Source organism: Hydractinia symbiolongicarpus, chromosome 9 (assembly GCF_029227915.1).
Source record: "Hydractinia symbiolongicarpus strain clone_291-10 chromosome 9, HSymV2.1, whole genome shotgun sequence".
NCBI classification, from domain to species: domain Eukaryota; kingdom Metazoa; phylum Cnidaria; class Hydrozoa; order Anthoathecata; family Hydractiniidae; genus Hydractinia; species Hydractinia symbiolongicarpus.
This window is the reverse complement of record NC_079883.1, coordinates 11,677,052-11,694,195: the sequence shown is the minus strand read 5'-3', so window position 1 is coordinate 11,694,195 and position 17,144 is coordinate 11,677,052. Positions and strand designations below refer to the sequence as shown.

Below are 17,144 nucleotides of genomic sequence, written 5' to 3'. Positions count from 1 at the left end.
AAGTAAACCGCTACACTCAGAAAACAACGGCTATTTTTATAGCCACACATCTTTAAAAAAACATTGTTTTTTTCACAAAACTATAACCTTAAAGTCTAATAGATAATCCATGCATACGCCTTGTCCTAAGTAACTCAAAGAAATTAAATAAAAAAATTTGATCACAACGTCAAAATAAATTGCACGTATTTGCACCTACTAATGTCTACGGCCATACCACGATGAACACACCCGTTCTCGTCTGATCACGGAAGTTAAGCATCGTCGGGCCGGGATAGTACTTGGATGGGGGACCGCCTGGGAACTCCCGGTGTCGTAGGCTTTTCATTTTCATTTGCTGTGATATATTTCTTGTTATAACAATTAAGGAACGTGGCGGTTGTTGAAAGTGTTTCCTATGACATTTTCCTACGACATTTTCAGGTGATAGTACGAGAAAAAAGAGCTTTCAAATGCATACAAACTCGATCTATTGCCGATCATCCAATAACCCTGACGGAATGGCAAATAAAATAAAATTCCGCCGCCTTCCGAGGACTTATATCGCAATCACGTTTCGTAACAGCCAAGCGAGGTTTTACCTTAGCGTTTAAGTCACCACCGACATTTGGCCGCGCAACTTTTCTAAGCTCATTCATTTTGACTTAAGGAGGGGGCGAGCGCGGACGCAGGCCCCCACTACCAGAAATTGTACGGTCGAGTTACTGACGTTTGCAGTAATCGCAGAGGTCAGCCCAAGCGTAGTGCAATGCAAGAGCCTCACTCTGGAAGAAAACCCTCATTGATCAGTCTTTACTTCCCCGTCAGGTAAGTATGAGTTGGAACTGCACCGTAGCATGAGGGTACCCTTCAAAGTTTGTTAATGCTTGTGGCTTGAGTGTGTTATAAACTGCCGTGTCGCGGGGCATAGGCTGTATTCTCCCCCAGTGTACGCGTTTTGTTCCCGCCGTAGACTATGCAGAGTGCCGTCGGAAAGAGGACTGCTATTATTCTTTTATTGCTTATGTGGGCCGCCATCGGTAATAGTGCAACACCAAGGCAACCCGTGGTCACGGCGTGAATGAATCCACCTCCATGACCCAAGGCCAAAAATCAGATTAATATACTGACCATTCAGAGAATGGCCTACCAGATATTAAACTGATAAGAACAGATACTACACTTGATCTTAGCCATTAGGCCGAGAAGCGATAAAGAACAAGCGTTGCCATGATAGGCATCGTCCACACACCGTAACTGCTTGTGGAGCATGTCACGTTACTGTAAAGCTTACAACTGTCACCGCGTACGGATGGACGGCGACATAGTAAAAATCACGGCTGTTGATTTAGCCGTAGGATGGAGAGCGACTGTAGCGAGTGGATGGTAACTTACATGAATGCTAACAAAGGCGACGATACTAAGTGCGTGATATTACTTTCCAATATGTCTGCGTACATTCCGTTTATCAACGCATTACGCCAGAACGTGCGCGCGCGTTACACAGTAGACCATGCAGCCGAAATGCGACAGTGCGACCCTGCCAGGAGTCGAACCTGGAATCCCCTGATTCGTAGTCAGATGCCTTATCCATTGGGCCACAGGGCCATGCTTATGACTTCGCCCCATCGTCATTTTGGCTTGCGCATTCGTTTTACTTACGACAGAATTCTTCGTGTTTGTAGCCATGAAAGAAAGGGACTTCTGTGAGTGAATTTTTTTACTGTGGTCTAATAAAAAAGTCGAAACGCAGTGCCCAATATATGAATTGCTCCTAATAGCCGGAAACAGGCCGTGTCGATGATGTAGGCCGACATACGCAACGCAAACCAAAGAACGCTTTATGAAAATCCTAACACGAGCGCGGAAGAAGCCCAAATTAACAGACTAGATGTAATGCTGAAGACCTCAAACTCCAGCAGCTTCTCTTGCAGACTATTGCGTCGTACTACAAATAAAAATTAACATGCTTTCGCATAGTCGCGGCACCCAAAACGGACATTATACGATGTACAGAAACACACATTTCTGTTTTCGCGCCAAATCAATTCCCGGGAGTGGTACTTTTACGTCCGCATACTTCGCACCGTCTTAAATTATATCTCATTTACACGGTAATGTTTAGTATACTTCTACTGTGATAACAAGCATCGTTTATCGTTGGATTGTTGTAAGAAAACATTAAAAATGAGTGAAGCAGCTTCTCCAAAGAAAATCGCACCCAAGAAGAAACCTGCTGCAAAGAAGACAGCTGATCACCCTAAATATGTGGACATGATCAAGGCTGCTATCGCTACCCTAAAGGAACGCGGTGGTTCATCTCGCCAAGCTATTACAAAATATATTCATGCAAATTACAAAGTTGCTGAAAACTCAGATCATCATCTGAAAATGGCTCTTAAACGAGGAGTAACATCAGGCGATTTGATTCAAACTAAAGGCACTGGTGCTTCTGGATCATTCAAGCTAGGTCAGGTAAAAAAAGAAAAACCTAAGAAAAAGGCCGCAGCAAAAAAGCCAACGGCAAAGAAGCCTACTGCAAAGAAAAGTACACCAAAAAAGAAGCCAGCAAAGAAGAGCACGCCAAAGAAAGCAGCAAAGAAGCCTGCCACAAAGAAAGCCTCGGCTAAGAAACCAGCAGCTAAGAAACCCACAAAGAAGCCTGTTGCTAAAAAACCTGCAGCAAAGAAGGTCAAAAAGACTCCCAAAAAGGCAGCAAAGAAGACCGCAAAAAAATAATTTGTGTGTATCTGGCTATTACATTAACAAACGGCTATTTTTATAGCCACACATTTACAAAAAAACATTATCTTGGTACAAAGTTAAACTTGTTTAAGTCACTTAAACAGTTAAAAAAGAGTAAATTTAAGATTAGATTCCCTAAGTTTAAGTATTTTCGTTTTTAAATTTCTTATTTTCTTGCTTTTACTTTTCTTGCCCTTCATATTTTTAACATTGTCAAACTTTATGTAGCATAAAATTTTTATGTAGCATAAAATTTAAACAGAAAGCAGGACAAAGTTTGATATAAAAAGCTAGCCGTAATATTTTTTATGGATGTGTGGCTATAAAAATAGCCGTTTTTTGTTTGGTAAGATGCTTAGGCACGTTCCCCACGAATTCTTCTTGCCAACTGGATGTCTTTAGGCATGATTGTAACTCGTTTTGCGTGAATGGCACACAAGTTAGTATCCTCGAACAAGCCAACAAGGTACGCTTCAGAAGCCTCTTGCAGAGCCATAACGGCTGTGCTCTGGAATCGCAGATCTGTTTTGAAGTCCTGAGCAATTTCTCGCACAAGACGCTGGAAAGGCAACTTGCGGATCAAGAGCTCGGTTGACTTCTGGTATCTTCTGATTTCTCTGAGAGCAACTGTACCAGGTCTGTAACGATGTGGTTTTTTCACTCCTCCAGTAGCTGGTGCGCTTTTCCTCGCAGCTTTAGTGGCGAGTTGTTTTCGTGGAGCCTTTCCTCCAGTAGATTTACGTGCAGTTTGCTTTGTACGAGCCATATTTTAAGAAGTCGATGTAGTACGGATACACAAGACGGTCTAAAATGCACTATCGCGCCAAAGTTTTATTTCTCATATTGATTGACAGCTAAGGTTCAAAACAAACCATTTGATTGGTGCTAAGAAAGTAATTTCTGATTGGCTGCATAATGACATTACGCTCATTACTTTAACATTTTTATAAAATCTGTGTTTTTTGGCTACGGGAAAACGGCTGTATCTTCTGATACACAAAAGCTTTTGACTTTTTTTTTTTTTAGTAAGTAGCAGAAGGTTTGGCGAATTCCAACGATGCCAAATTTATTGCCTTACTGAAACATTAAGACCACGAATTTTTAAAAAAACTACAGTTTTACTTAAAAAAATGTACAAAATGTTCGGAACATTTTGTAATGACGCAACTCTATTGGTTAATTAGGGTGTTTCCACGAGCAGTAGGTAATTTTATGGCCTCTTTTTAAAGCTGTCTGAATTCTGTTAACTCAAACGTTGTTTTTGTACTCGTTCTGTACGCAACTATATCAATATGTTTGGACGCGGAAAAGGAGGTAAAGGATTGGGAAAAGGAGGTGCTAAACGTCACCGAAAAATTCTTCGTGATAACATTCAGGGAATCACAAAACCTGCTATTCGGCGTCTTGCTCGACGAGGTGGTGTCAAACGTATCTCTGGCCTTATCTATGAGGAAACCAGAGGTGTACTGAAGGTTTTCTTAGAGAATGTTATTCGTGATGCTGTAACCTACACAGAGCACGCTAAACGCAAGACCGTTACCGCTATGGATGTTGTTTATGCCTTAAAACGTCAAGGAAGAACTCTTTACGGATTCGGAGGTTAAGCGTTGTCATTGCTCAACAAAAACGGCTATTTTTATAGCCACAAATCTTTTAAAACATTACTTTGTGCACGCTTCCAAATTACACAATGTGTAAAGTCTTGTCACAGTTACATTTATTGCTATACGATACTATGTCATATATGACACAAAAAAAATTTAGAAATACTTTGTAGGGTTAATTTGCCTGGGAGTGTTTCCGTGAAAAGCTGGGTTAAGTTAAATGTAAGCAATAACATGGATCAATGTACTTGTCTTTTCTGCAAGTACAGCTAATAATACGTATGAAAAGTGAAGCTAATCCACACACACATGGGGAAGTATTTTAAATGTAGGCTAGTGTTCTTAAGCACATTATTTAGAAGTTTTATTAACTTCGGTTAACTTGTAGTGACGCCAAGTAAATGTTTTTTTAAAGATGTGTGGTCTTAAAAAAGACCGTTTGTGTTTGGTAGACGTTGGTTTACTTGCTGCTTGTGTATTTTGTGACGGCTTTTGTTCCTTCACTGACTGCGTGTTTTGCAAGTTCTCCAGGCAAGAGAAGACGTACTGCGGTTTGAATTTCACGAGAAGAGATGGTCGACTTTTTGTTTTGAAGAGCCAAACGCGAAGCTTCGGAAGCAATGCGCTCAAAGATGTCGTTGACAAATGAGTTCATGATGCTCATAGCTTTGCTTGAAACTCCGACATCTGGGTGAACTTGTTTCAAAACATTGTAGATGTAAATAGCATAACTTTCCTTTCTCTTTCTCTTGCGTTTCTTTTCACCAGTTCCACCAATCTTTCCTCCTTTTTTGCCGGCTCTTTTTTCACCTTTCTTGGCTACTTTAGGTGCCTGTTTTCCTCCTTTAGCTGCTGCGTCAGACATGGTTAAAAATTTTTGCTACTTAACTTGTAAATAAGCATTAAACTGCAAGTCAAAACTTTTTGTTTATAAGTAAAAAAATCGGATCGAATTCGATCCGAAAACGCCGATACGCAATTTAATTGGTTAAAAAAAAAATCTTTTGTTTAATACTTAATTATGATTGGTTAAAAAAACATGATTTCGATCCTATTTTTATGATGAAAAAACGAGTAAAGTTTATTTCGTTAACACTTACGTTAAATATTCGTACGTTTTTGTATTAACTTACAAATCAAATCGCAGTTATGTCTGGACGTGGAAAAGGTGGAAAAGCTAAGGCTAAAGCCAAGACAAGATCCTCAAGAGCTGGACTTCAATTTCCAGTCGGTAGAGTGCATAGATTCCTTCGTAGAGGGCACTATGCTAACCGAATTGGATCTGGAGCACCAGTTTACTTAGCAGCCGTCTTGGAATATTTATCTGCTGAGATATTGGAGTTGGCTGGTAACGCAGCAAGAGACAACAAAAAAGCTAGGATTATTCCAAGACATTTACAATTGGCTGTTCGTAATGATGAAGAATTAAACAAACTTTTGAGCGGTGTAACCATTGCAGCTGGTGGTGTTTTGCCAAACATTCAAGCTGTCTTACTCCCAAAGAAGAACGACAAAGGACAGAAGAAGTAAACCGCTACACTCAGAAAACAACGGCTATTTTTATAGCCACACATCTTTAAAAAAACATTGTTTTTTTCACAAAACTATAACCTTAAAGTCTAATAGATAATCCATGCATACGCCTTGTCCTAAGTAACTCAAAGAAATTAAATAAAAAAATTTGATCACAACGTCAAAATAAATTGCACGTATTTGCACCTACTAATGTCTACGGCCATACCACGATGAACACACCCGTTCTCGTCTGATCACGGAAGTTAAGCATCGTCGGGCCGGGATAGTACTTGGATGGGGGACCGCCTGGGAACTCCCGGTGTCGTAGGCTTTTCATTTTCATTTGCTGTGATATATTTCTTGTTATAACAATTAAGGAACGTGGCGGTTGTTGAAAGTGTTTCCTATGACATTTTCCTACGACATTTTCAGGTGATAGTACGAGAAAAAAGAGCTTTCAAATGCATACAAACTCGATCTATTGCCGATCATCCAATAACCCTGACGGAATGGCAAATAAAATAAAATTCCGCCGCCTTCCGAGGACTTATATCGCAATCACGTTTCGTAACAGCCAAGCGAGGTTTTACCTTAGCGTTTAAGTCACCACCGACATTTGGCCGCGCAACTTTTCTAAGCTCATTCATTTTGACTTAAGGAGGGGGCGAGCGCGGACGCAGGCCCCCACTACCAGAAATTGTACGGTCGAGTTACTGACGTTTGCAGTAATCGCAGAGGTCAGCCCAAGCGTAGTGCAATGCAAGAGCCTCACTCTGGAAGAAAACCCTCATTGATCAGTCTTTACTTCCCCGTCAGGTAAGTATGAGTTGGAACTGCACCGTAGCATGAGGGTACCCTTCAAAGTTTGTTAATGCTTGTGGCTTGAGTGTGTTATAAACTGCCGTGTCGCGGGGCATAGGCTGTATTCTCCCCCAGTGTACGCGTTTTGTTCCCGCCGTAGACTATGCAGAGTGCCGTCGGAAAGAGGACTGCTATTATTCTTTTATTGCTTATGTGGGCCGCCATCGGTAATAGTGCAACACCAAGGCAACCCGTGGTCACGGCGTGAATGAATCCACCTCCATGACCCAAGGCCAAAAATCAGATTAATATACTGACCATTCAGAGAATGGCCTACCAGATATTAAACTGATAAGAACAGATACTACACTTGATCTTAGCCATTAGGCCGAGAAGCGATAAAGAACAAGCGTTGCCATGATAGGCATCGTCCACACACCGTAACTGCTTGTGGAGCATGTCACGTTACTGTAAAGCTTACAACTGTCACCGCGTACGGATGGACGGCGACATAGTAAAAATCACGGCTGTTGATTTAGCCGTAGGATGGAGAGAGACTGTAGCGAGTGGATGGTAACTTACATGAATGCTAACAAAGGCGACGATACTAAGTGCGTGATATTACTTTCCAATATGTCTGCGTACATTCCGTTTATCAACGCATTACGCCAGAACGTGCGCGCGCGTTACACAGTAGACCATGCAGCCGAAATGCGACAGTGCGACCCTGCCAGGAGTCGAACCTGGAATCCCCTGATTCGTAGTCAGATGCCTTATCCATTGGGCCACAGGGCCATGCTTATGACTTCGCCCCATCGTCATTTTGGCTTGCGCATTCGTTTTACTTACGACAGAATTCTTCGTGTTTGTAGCCATGAAAGAAAGGGACTTCTGTGAGTGAATTTTTTTACTGTGGTCTAATAAAAAAGTCGAAACGCAGTGCCCAATATATGAATTGCTCCTAATAGCCGGAAACAGGCCGTGTCGATGATGTAGGCCGACATACGCAACGCAAACCAAAGAACGCTTTATGAAAATCCTAACACGAGCGCGGAAGAAGCCCAAATTAACAGACTAGATGTAATGCTGAAGACCTCAAACTCCAGCAGCTTCTCTTGCAGACTATTGCGTCGTACTACAAATAAAAATTAACATGCTTTCGCATAGTCGCGGCACCCAAAACGGACATTATACGATGTACAGAAACACACATTTCTGTTTTCGCGCCAAATCAATTCCCGGGAGTGGTACTTTTACGTCCGCATACTTCGCACCGTCTTAAATTATATCTCATTTACACGGTAATGTTTAGTATACTTCTACTGTGATAACAAGCATCGTTTATCGTTGGATTGTTGTAAGAAAACATTAAAAATGAGTGAAGCAGCTTCTCCAAAGAAAATCGCACCCAAGAAGAAACCTGCTGCAAAGAAGACAGCTGATCACCCTAAATATGTGGACATGATCAAGGCTGCTATCGCTACCCTAAAGGAACGCGGTGGTTCATCTCGCCAAGCTATTACAAAATATATTCATGCAAATTACAAAGTTGCTGAAAACTCAGATCATCATCTGAAAATGGCTCTTAAACGAGGAGTAACATCAGGCGATTTGATTCAAACTAAAGGCACTGGTGCTTCTGGATCATTCAAGCTAGGTCAGGTAAAAAAAGAAAAACCTAAGAAAAAGGCCGCAGCAAAAAAGCCAACGGCAAAGAAGCCTACTGCAAAGAAAAGTACACCAAAAAAGAAGCCAGCAAAGAAGAGCACGCCAAAGAAAGCAGCAAAGAAGCCTGCCACAAAGAAAGCCTCGGCTAAGAAACCAGCAGCTAAGAAACCCACAAAGAAGCCTGTTGCTAAAAAACCTGCAGCAAAGAAGGTCAAAAAGACTCCCAAAAAGGCAGCAAAGAAGACCGCAAAAAAATAATTTGTGTGTATCTGGCTATTACATTAACAAACGGCTATTTTTATAGCCACACATTTACAAAAAAACATTATCTTGGTACAAAGTTAAACTTGTTTAAGTCACTTAAACAGTTAAAAAAGAGTAAATTTAAGATTAGATTCCCTAAGTTTAAGTATTTTCGTTTTTAAATTTCTTATTTTCTTGCTTTTACTTTTCTTGCCCTTCATATTTTTAACATTGTCAAACTTTATGTAGCATAAAATTTTTATGTAGCATAAAATTTAAACAGAAAGCAGGACAAAGTTTGATATAAAAAGCTAGCCGTAATATTTTTTATGGATGTGTGGCTATAAAAATAGCCGTTTTTTGTTTGGTAAGATGCTTAGGCACGTTCCCCACGAATTCTTCTTGCCAACTGGATGTCTTTAGGCATGATTGTAACTCGTTTTGCGTGAATGGCACACAAGTTAGTATCCTCGAACAAGCCAACAAGGTACGCTTCAGAAGCCTCTTGCAGAGCCATAACGGCTGTGCTCTGGAATCGCAGATCTGTTTTGAAGTCCTGAGCAATTTCTCGCACAAGACGCTGGAAAGGCAACTTGCGGATCAAGAGCTCGGTTGACTTCTGGTATCTTCTGATTTCTCTGAGAGCAACTGTACCAGGTCTGTAACGATGTGGTTTTTTCACTCCTCCAGTAGCTGGTGCGCTTTTCCTCGCAGCTTTAGTGGCGAGTTGTTTTCGTGGAGCCTTTCCTCCAGTAGATTTACGTGCAGTTTGCTTTGTACGAGCCATATTTTAAGAAGTCGATGTAGTACGGATACACAAGACGGTCTAAAATGCACTATCGCGCCAAAGTTTTATTTCTCATATTGATTGACAGCTAAGGTTCAAAACAAACCATTTGATTGGTGCTAAGAAAGTAATTTCTGATTGGCTGCATAATGACATTACGCTCATTACTTTAACATTTTTATAAAATCTGTGTTTTTTGGCTACGGGAAAACGGCTGTATCTTCTGATACACAAAAGCTTTTGACTTTTTTTTTTTTTAGTAAGTAGCAGAAGGTTTGGCGAATTCCAACGATGCCAAATTTATTGCCTTACTGAAACATTAAGACCACGAATTTTTAAAAAAACTACAGTTTTACTTAAAAAAATGTACAAAATGTTCGGAACATTTTGTAATGACGCAACTCTATTGGTTAATTAGGGTGTTTCCACGAGCAGTAGGTAATTTTATGGCCTCTTTTTAAAGCTGTCTGAATTCTGTTAACTCAAACGTTGTTTTTGTACTCGTTCTGTACGCAACTATATCAATATGTCTGGACGCGGAAAAGGAGGTAAAGGATTGGGAAAAGGAGGTGCTAAACGTCACCGAAAAATTCTTCGTGATAACATTCAGGGAATCACAAAACCTGCTATTCGGCGTCTTGCTCGACGAGGTGGTGTCAAACGTATCTCTGGCCTTATCTATGAGGAAACCAGAGGTGTACTGAAGGTTTTCTTAGAGAATGTTATTCGTGATGCTGTAACCTACACAGAGCACGCTAAACGCAAGACCGTTACCGCTATGGATGTTGTTTATGCCTTAAAACGTCAAGGAAGAACTCTTTACGGATTCGGAGGTTAAGCGTTGTCATTGCTCAACAAAAACGGCTATTTTTATAGCCACAAATCTTTTAAAACATTACTTTGTGCACGCTTCCAAATTACACAATGTGTAAAGTCTTGTCACAGTTACATTTATTGCTATACGATACTATGTCATATATGACACAAAAAAAATTTAGAAATACTTTGTAGGGTTAATTTGCCTGGGAGTGTTTCCGTGAAAAGCTGGGTTAAGTTAAATGTAAGCAATAACATGGATCAATGTACTTGTCTTTTCTGCAAGTACAGCTAATAATACGTATGAAAAGTGAAGCTAATCCACACACACATGGGGAAGTATTTTAAATGTAGGCTAGTGTTCTTAAGCACATTATTTAGAAGTTTTATTAACTTCGGTTAACTTGTAGTGACGCCAAGTAAATGTTTTTTTAAAGATGTGTGGTCTTAAAAAAGACCGTTTGTGTTTGGTAGACGTTGGTTTACTTGCTGCTTGTGTATTTTGTGACGGCTTTTGTTCCTTCACTGACTGCGTGTTTTGCAAGTTCTCCAGGCAAGAGAAGACGTACTGCGGTTTGAATTTCACGAGAAGAGATGGTCGACTTTTTGTTTTGAAGAGCCAAACGCGAAGCTTCGGAAGCAATGCGCTCAAAGATGTCGTTGACAAATGAGTTCATGATGCTCATAGCTTTGCTTGAAACTCCGACATCTGGGTGAACTTGTTTCAAAACATTGTAGATGTAAATAGCATAACTTTCCTTTCTCTTTCTCTTGCGTTTCTTTTCACCAGTTCCACCAATCTTTCCTCCTTTTTTGCCGGCTCTTTTTTCACCTTTCTTGGCTACTTTAGGTGCCTGTTTTCCTCCTTTAGCTGCTGCGTCAGACATGGTTAAAAATTTTTGCTACTTAACTTGTAAATAAGCATTAAACTGCAAGTCAAAACTTTTTGTTTATAAGTAAAAAAATCGGATCGAATTCGATCCGAAAACGCCGATACGCAATTTAATTGGTTAAAAAAAAAATCTTTTGTTTAATACTTAATTATGATTGGTTAAAAAAACATGATTTCGATCCTATTTTTATGATGAAAAAACGAGTAAAGTTTATTTCGTTAACACTTACGTTAAATATTCGTACGTTTTTGTATTAACTTACAAATCAAATCGCAGTTATGTCTGGACGTGGAAAAGGTGGAAAAGCTAAGGCTAAAGCCAAGACAAGATCCTCAAGAGCTGGACTTCAATTTCCAGTCGGTAGAGTGCATAGATTCCTTCGTAGAGGGCACTATGCTAACCGAATTGGATCTGGAGCACCAGTTTACTTAGCAGCCGTCTTGGAATATTTATCTGCTGAGATATTGGAGTTGGCTGGTAACGCAGCAAGAGACAACAAAAAAGCTAGGATTATTCCAAGACATTTACAATTGGCTGTTCGTAATGATGAAGAATTAAACAAACTTTTGAGCGGTGTAACCATTGCAGCTGGTGGTGTTTTGCCAAACATTCAAGCTGTCTTACTCCCAAAGAAGAACGACAAAGGACAGAAGAAGTAAACCGCTACACTCAGAAAACAACGGCTATTTTTATAGCCACACATCTTTAAAAAAACATTGTTTTTTTCACAAAACTATAACCTTAAAGTCTAATAGATAATCCATGCATACGCCTTGTCCTAAGTAACTCAAAGAAATTAAATAAAAAAATTTGATCACAACGTCAAAATAAATTGCACGTATTTGCACCTACTAATGTCTACGGCCATACCACGATGAACACACCCGTTCTCGTCTGATCACGGAAGTTAAGCATCGTCGGGCCGGGATAGTACTTGGATGGGGGACCGCCTGGGAACTCCCGGTGTCGTAGGCTTTTCATTTTCATTTGCTGTGATATATTTCTTGTTATAACAATTAAGGAACGTGGCGGTTGTTGAAAGTGTTTCCTATGACATTTTCCTACGACATTTTCAGGTGATAGTACGAGAAAAAAGAGCTTTCAAATGCATACAAACTCGATCTATTGCCGATCATCCAATAACCCTGACGGAATGGCAAATAAAATAAAATTCCGCCGCCTTCCGAGGACTTATATCGCAATCACGTTTCGTAACAGCCAAGCGAGGTTTTACCTTAGCGTTTAAGTCACCACCGACATTTGGCCGCGCAACTTTTCTAAGCTCATTCATTTTGACTTAAGGAGGGGGCGAGCGCGGACGCAGGCCCCCACTACCAGAAATTGTACGGTCGAGTTACTGACGTTTGCAGTAATCGCAGAGGTCAGCCCAAGCGTAGTGCAATGCAAGAGCCTCACTCTGGAAGAAAACCCTCATTGATCAGTCTTTACTTCCCCGTCAGGTAAGTATGAGTTGGAACTGCACCGTAGCATGAGGGTACCCTTCAAAGTTTGTTAATGCTTGTGGCTTGAGTGTGTTATAAACTGCCGTGTCGCGGGGCATAGGCTGTATTCTCCCCCAGTGTACGCGTTTTGTTCCCGCCGTAGACTATGCAGAGTGCCGTCGGAAAGAGGACTGCTATTATTCTTTTATTGCTTATGTAGGCCGCCGTCGGTAATAGTGCGACACCAAGGCAACCCGTGGTCACAGCGTGAATGAATCCACCTCCATGACGCAAGGCCAAAAATCAGATTAATATACTGACCATTCAGAGAATGGCCTACCAGATATTAAACTGATAAGAACAGATACTACACTTGATCTTAGCCATTAGGCCGAGAAGCGATAAAGAACAAGCGTTGCCATGATAGGCATCGTCCACACACCGTAACTGCTTGTGGAGCATGTCACGTTACTGTAAAGCTTACAACTGTCACCGCGTACGGATGGACGGCGACATAGTAAAAATCACGGCTGTTGATTTAGCCGTAGGATGGAGAGCGACTGTAGCGAGTGGATGGTAACTTACATGAATGCTAACAAAGGCGACGATACTAAGTGCGTGATATTACTTTCCAATATGTCTGCGTACATTCCGTTTATCAACGCATTACGCCAGAACGTGCGCGCGCGTTACACAGTAGACCATGCAGCCGAAATGCGACAGTGCGACCCTGCCAGGAGTCGAACCTGGAATCCCCTGATTCGTAGTCAGATGCCTTATCCATTGGGCCACAGGGCCATGCTTATGACTTCGCCCCATCGTCATTTTGGCTTGCGCATTCGTTTTACTTACGACAGAATTCTTCGTGTTTGTAGCCATGAAAGAAAGGGACTTCTGTGAGTGAATTTTTTTACTGTGGTCTAATAAAAAAGTCGAAACGCAGTGCCCAATATATGAATTGCTCCTAATAGCCGGAAACAGGCCGTGTCGATGATGTAGGCCGACATACGCAACGCAAACCAAAGAACGCTTTATGAAAATCCTAACACGAGCGCGGAAGAAGCCCAAATTAACAGACTAGATGTAATGCTGAAGACCTCAAACTCCAGCAGCTTCTCTTGCAGACTATTGCGTCGTACTACAAATAAAAATTAACATGCTTTCGCATAGTCGCGGCACCCAAAACGGACATTATACGATGTACAGAAACACACATTTCTGTTTTCGCGCCAAATCAATTCCCGGGAGTGGTACTTTTACGTCCGCATACTTCGCACCGTCTTAAATTATATCTCATTTACACGGTAATGTTTAGTATACTTCTACTGTGATAACAAGCATCGTTTATCGTTGGATTGTTGTAAGAAAACATTAAAAATGAGTGAAGCAGCTTCTCCAAAGAAAATCGCACCCAAGAAGAAACCTGCTGCAAAGAAGACAGCTGATCACCCTAAATATGTGGACATGATCAAGGCTGCTATCGCTACCCTAAAGGAACGCGGTGGTTCATCTCGCCAAGCTATTACAAAATATATTCATGCAAATTACAAAGTTGCTGAAAACTCAGATCATCATCTGAAAATGGCTCTTAAACGAGGAGTAACATCAGGCGATTTGATTCAAACTAAAGGCACTGGTGCTTCTGGATCATTCAAGCTAGGTCAGGTAAAAAAAGAAAAACCTAAGAAAGAGGCCGCAGCAAAAAAGCCAACGGCAAAGAAGCCTACTGCAAAGAAAAGTACACCAAAAAAGAAGCCAGCAAAGAAGAGCACGCCAAATAAAGCAGCAAAGAAGCCTGCCACAAAGAAAGCCTCGGCTAAGAAACCAGCAGCTAAGAAACCCACAAAGAAGCCTGTTGCTAAAAAACCTGCAGCAAAGAAGGTCAAAAAGACTCCCAAAAAGGCAGCAAAGAAGACCGCAAAAAAATAATTTGTGTGTATCTGGCTATTACATTAACAAACGGCTATTTTTATAGCCACACATTTACAAAAAAACATTATCTTGGTACAAAGTTAAACTTGTTTAAGTCACTTAAACAGTTAAAAAAGAGTAAATTTAAGATTAGATTCCCTAAGTTTAAGTATTTTCGTTTTTAAATTTCTTATTTTCTTGCTTTTACTTTTCTTGCCCTTCATATTTTTAACATTGTCAAACTTTATGTAGCATAAAATTTTTATGTAGCATAAAATTTAAACAGAAAGCAGGACAAAGTTTGATATAAAAAGCTAGCCGTAATATTTTTTATGGATGTGTGGCTATAAAAATAGCCGTTTTTTGTTTGGTAAGATGCTTAGGCACGTTCCCCACGAATTCTTCTTGCCAACTGGATGTCTTTAGGCATGATTGTAACTCGTTTTGCGTGAATGGCACACAAGTTAGTATCCTCGAACAAGCCAACAAGGTACGCTTCAGAAGCCTCTTGCAGAGCCATAACGGCTGTGCTCTGGAATCGCAGATCTGTTTTGAAGTCCTGAGCAATTTCTCGCACAAGACGCTGGAAAGGCAACTTGCGGATCAAGAGCTCGGTTGACTTCTGGTATCTTCTGATTTCTCTGAGAGCAACTGTACCAGGTCTGTAACGATGTGGTTTTTTCACTCCTCCAGTAGCTGGTGCGCTTTTCCTCGCAGCTTTAGTGGCGAGTTGTTTTCGTGGAGCCTTTCCTCCAGTAGATTTACGTGCAGTTTGCTTTGTACGAGCCATATTTTAAGAAGTCGATGTAGTACGGATACACAAGACGGTCTAAAATGCACTATCGCGCCAAAGTTTTATTTCTCATATTGATTGACAGCTAAGGTTCAAAACAAACCATTTGATTGGTGCTAAGAAAGTAATTTCTGATTGGCTGCATAATGACATTACGCTCATTACTTTAACATTTTTATAAAATCTGTGTTTTTTGGCTACGGGAAAACGGCTGTATCTTCTGATACACAAAAGCTTTTGACTTTTTTTTTTTTAGTAAGTAGCAGAAGGTTTGGCGAATTCCAACGATGCCAAATTTATTGCCTTACTGAAACATTAAGACCACGAATTTTTAAAAAAACTACAGTTTTACTTAAAAAAATGTACAAAATGTTCGGAACATTTTGTAATGACGCAACTCTATTGGTTAATTAGGGTGTTTCCACGAGCAGTAGGTAATTTTATGGCCTCTTTTTAAAGCTGTCTGAATTCTGTTAACTCAAACGTTGTTTTTGTACTTGTTCTGTACGCAACTATATCAATATGTCTGGACGCGGAAAAGGAGGTAAAGGATTGGGAAAAGGAGGTGCTAAACGTCACCGAAAAATTCTTCGTGATAACATTCAGGGAATCACAAAACCTGCTATTCGGCGTCTTGCTCGACGAGGTGGTGTCAAACGTATCTCTGGCCTTATCTATGAGGAAACCAGAGGTGTACTGAAGGTTTTCTTAGAGAATGTTATTCGTGATGCTGTAACCTACACAGAGCACGCTAAACGCAAGACCGTTACCGCTATGGATGTTGTTTATGCCTTAAAACCTCAAGGAAGAACTCTTTACGGATTCGGAGGTTAAGCGTTTTCATTGCTCAACAAAAACGGCTATTTTTATAGCCACAAATCTTTTAAAACATTACTTTGTGCACGCTTCCAAATTACACAATGTGTAAAGTCTTGTCACAGTTACATTTATTGCTATACGATACTATGTCATATATGACACAAAAAAAATTTAGAAATACTTTGTAGGGTTAATTTGCCTGGGAGTGTTTCCGTGAAAAGCTGGGTTAAGTTAAATGTAAGCAATAACATGGATCAATGTACTTGTCTTTTCTGCAAGTACAGCTAATAATACGTATGAAAAGTGAAGCTAATCCACACACACATGGGGAAGTATTTTAAATGTAGGCTAGTGTTCTTAAGCACATTATTTAGAAGTTTTATTAACTTCGGTTAACTTGTAGTGACGCCAAGTAAATGTTTTTTTAAAGATGTGTGGTCTTAAAAAAGACCGTTTGTGTTTGGTAGACGTTGGTTTACTTGCTGCTTGTGTATTTTGTGACGGCTTTTGTTCCTTCACTGACTGCGTGTTTTGCAAGTTCTCCAGGCAAGAGAAGACGTACTGCGGTTTGAATTTCACGAGAAGAGATGGTCGACTTTTTGTTTTGAAGAGCCAAACGCGAAGCTTCGGAAGCAATGCGCTCAAAGATGTCGTTGACAAATGAGTTCATGATGCTCATAGCTTTGCTTGAAACTCCGACATCTGGGTGAACTTGTTTCAAAACATTGTAGATGTAAATAGCATAACTTTCCTTTCTCTTTCTCTTGCGTTTCTTTTCACCAGTTCCACCAATCTTTCCTCCTTTTTTGCCGGCTCTTTTTTCACCTTTCTTGGCTACTTTAGGTGCCTGTTTTCCTCCTTTAGCTGCTGCGTCAGACATGGTTAAAAATTTTTGCTACTTAACTTGTAAATAAGCATTAAACTGCAAGTCAAAACTTTTTGTTTATAAGTAAAAAAATCGGATCGAATTCGATCCGAAAACGCCGATACGCAATTTAATTGGTTAAAAAAAAAATCTTTTGTTTAATACTTAATTATGATTGGTTAAAAAAACATGATTTCGATCCTATTTTTATGATGAAAAAACGAGTAAAGTTTATTTCGTTAACACTTACGTTAAATATTCGT

At 40.3% G+C, this 17,144-nt stretch overlaps 4 protein-coding genes and 12 non-coding genes across 16 annotated transcripts in view; 3 read left to right on the top strand and 13 right to left on the bottom strand.

The window, feature by feature from the left end:
• The window catches only part of LOC130656570 (histone H2B.3-like), a 70,086-nt gene that overhangs the window by 12,652 nt on the left and 40,290 nt on the right, over positions 1–17,144 (bottom strand). The gene's annotated exons all lie outside the window — the stretch shown is intronic.
• Positions 204–322, top strand: LOC130658378 (5S ribosomal RNA). The gene has a single exon (XR_008985593.1). It is a non-coding gene; the product is annotated as a 5S ribosomal RNA (ribosomal RNA).
• On the bottom strand, positions 651–815 carry LOC130660328 (U1 spliceosomal RNA). The gene has a single exon (XR_008987528.1). It is a non-coding gene; the product is annotated as a U1 spliceosomal RNA (small nuclear RNA).
• Positions 1,001–1,192, bottom strand: LOC130661375 (U2 spliceosomal RNA). The gene has a single exon (XR_008988567.1). It is a non-coding gene; the product is annotated as a U2 spliceosomal RNA (small nuclear RNA).
• Positions 1,515–1,587, bottom strand: Trnar-acg (transfer RNA arginine (anticodon ACG)). Its single transcript has one exon. It is a non-coding gene; the product is annotated as a tRNA-Arg (tRNA).
• Positions 4,774–5,249, bottom strand: LOC130656574 (histone H2B, gonadal-like). Its single transcript, XM_057459464.1, has one exon. The coding sequence runs from the start codon at positions 5,191–5,193 to the stop codon at positions 4,789–4,791; it is 405 nt and encodes a 134-aa protein (XP_057315447.1). The 5' UTR covers positions 5,194–5,249; the 3' UTR covers positions 4,774–4,788.
• LOC130658377 (5S ribosomal RNA) lies at positions 6,056–6,174 on the top strand. Its single transcript, XR_008985592.1, has one exon. It is a non-coding gene; the product is annotated as a 5S ribosomal RNA (ribosomal RNA).
• On the bottom strand, positions 6,503–6,667 carry LOC130660327 (U1 spliceosomal RNA). The gene has a single exon (XR_008987527.1). It is a non-coding gene; the product is annotated as a U1 spliceosomal RNA (small nuclear RNA).
• Positions 6,853–7,044, bottom strand: LOC130661374 (U2 spliceosomal RNA). Its single transcript, XR_008988566.1, has one exon. It is a non-coding gene; the product is annotated as a U2 spliceosomal RNA (small nuclear RNA).
• Positions 7,367–7,439, bottom strand: Trnar-acg (transfer RNA arginine (anticodon ACG)). The gene has a single exon. It is a non-coding gene; the product is annotated as a tRNA-Arg (tRNA).
• On the bottom strand, positions 10,626–11,101 carry LOC130656577 (histone H2B, gonadal-like). Its single transcript, XM_057459467.1, has one exon. It carries the CDS (start codon positions 11,043–11,045, stop codon positions 10,641–10,643), a length of 405 nt encoding a protein of 134 aa, XP_057315450.1. The 5' UTR covers positions 11,046–11,101; the 3' UTR covers positions 10,626–10,640.
• On the top strand, positions 11,908–12,026 carry LOC130658374 (5S ribosomal RNA). The gene has a single exon (XR_008985590.1). It is a non-coding gene; the product is annotated as a 5S ribosomal RNA (ribosomal RNA).
• On the bottom strand, positions 12,355–12,519 carry LOC130660326 (U1 spliceosomal RNA). The gene has a single exon (XR_008987526.1). It is a non-coding gene; the product is annotated as a U1 spliceosomal RNA (small nuclear RNA).
• LOC130661521 (U2 spliceosomal RNA) lies at positions 12,705–12,896 on the bottom strand. The gene has a single exon (XR_008988710.1). It is a non-coding gene; the product is annotated as a U2 spliceosomal RNA (small nuclear RNA).
• Trnar-acg (transfer RNA arginine (anticodon ACG)) lies at positions 13,219–13,291 on the bottom strand. Its single transcript has one exon. It is a non-coding gene; the product is annotated as a tRNA-Arg (tRNA).
• LOC130656576 (histone H2B, gonadal-like) lies at positions 16,477–16,952 on the bottom strand. Its single transcript, XM_057459466.1, has one exon. The coding sequence runs from the start codon at positions 16,894–16,896 to the stop codon at positions 16,492–16,494; it is 405 nt and encodes a 134-aa protein (XP_057315449.1). The 5' UTR covers positions 16,897–16,952; the 3' UTR covers positions 16,477–16,491.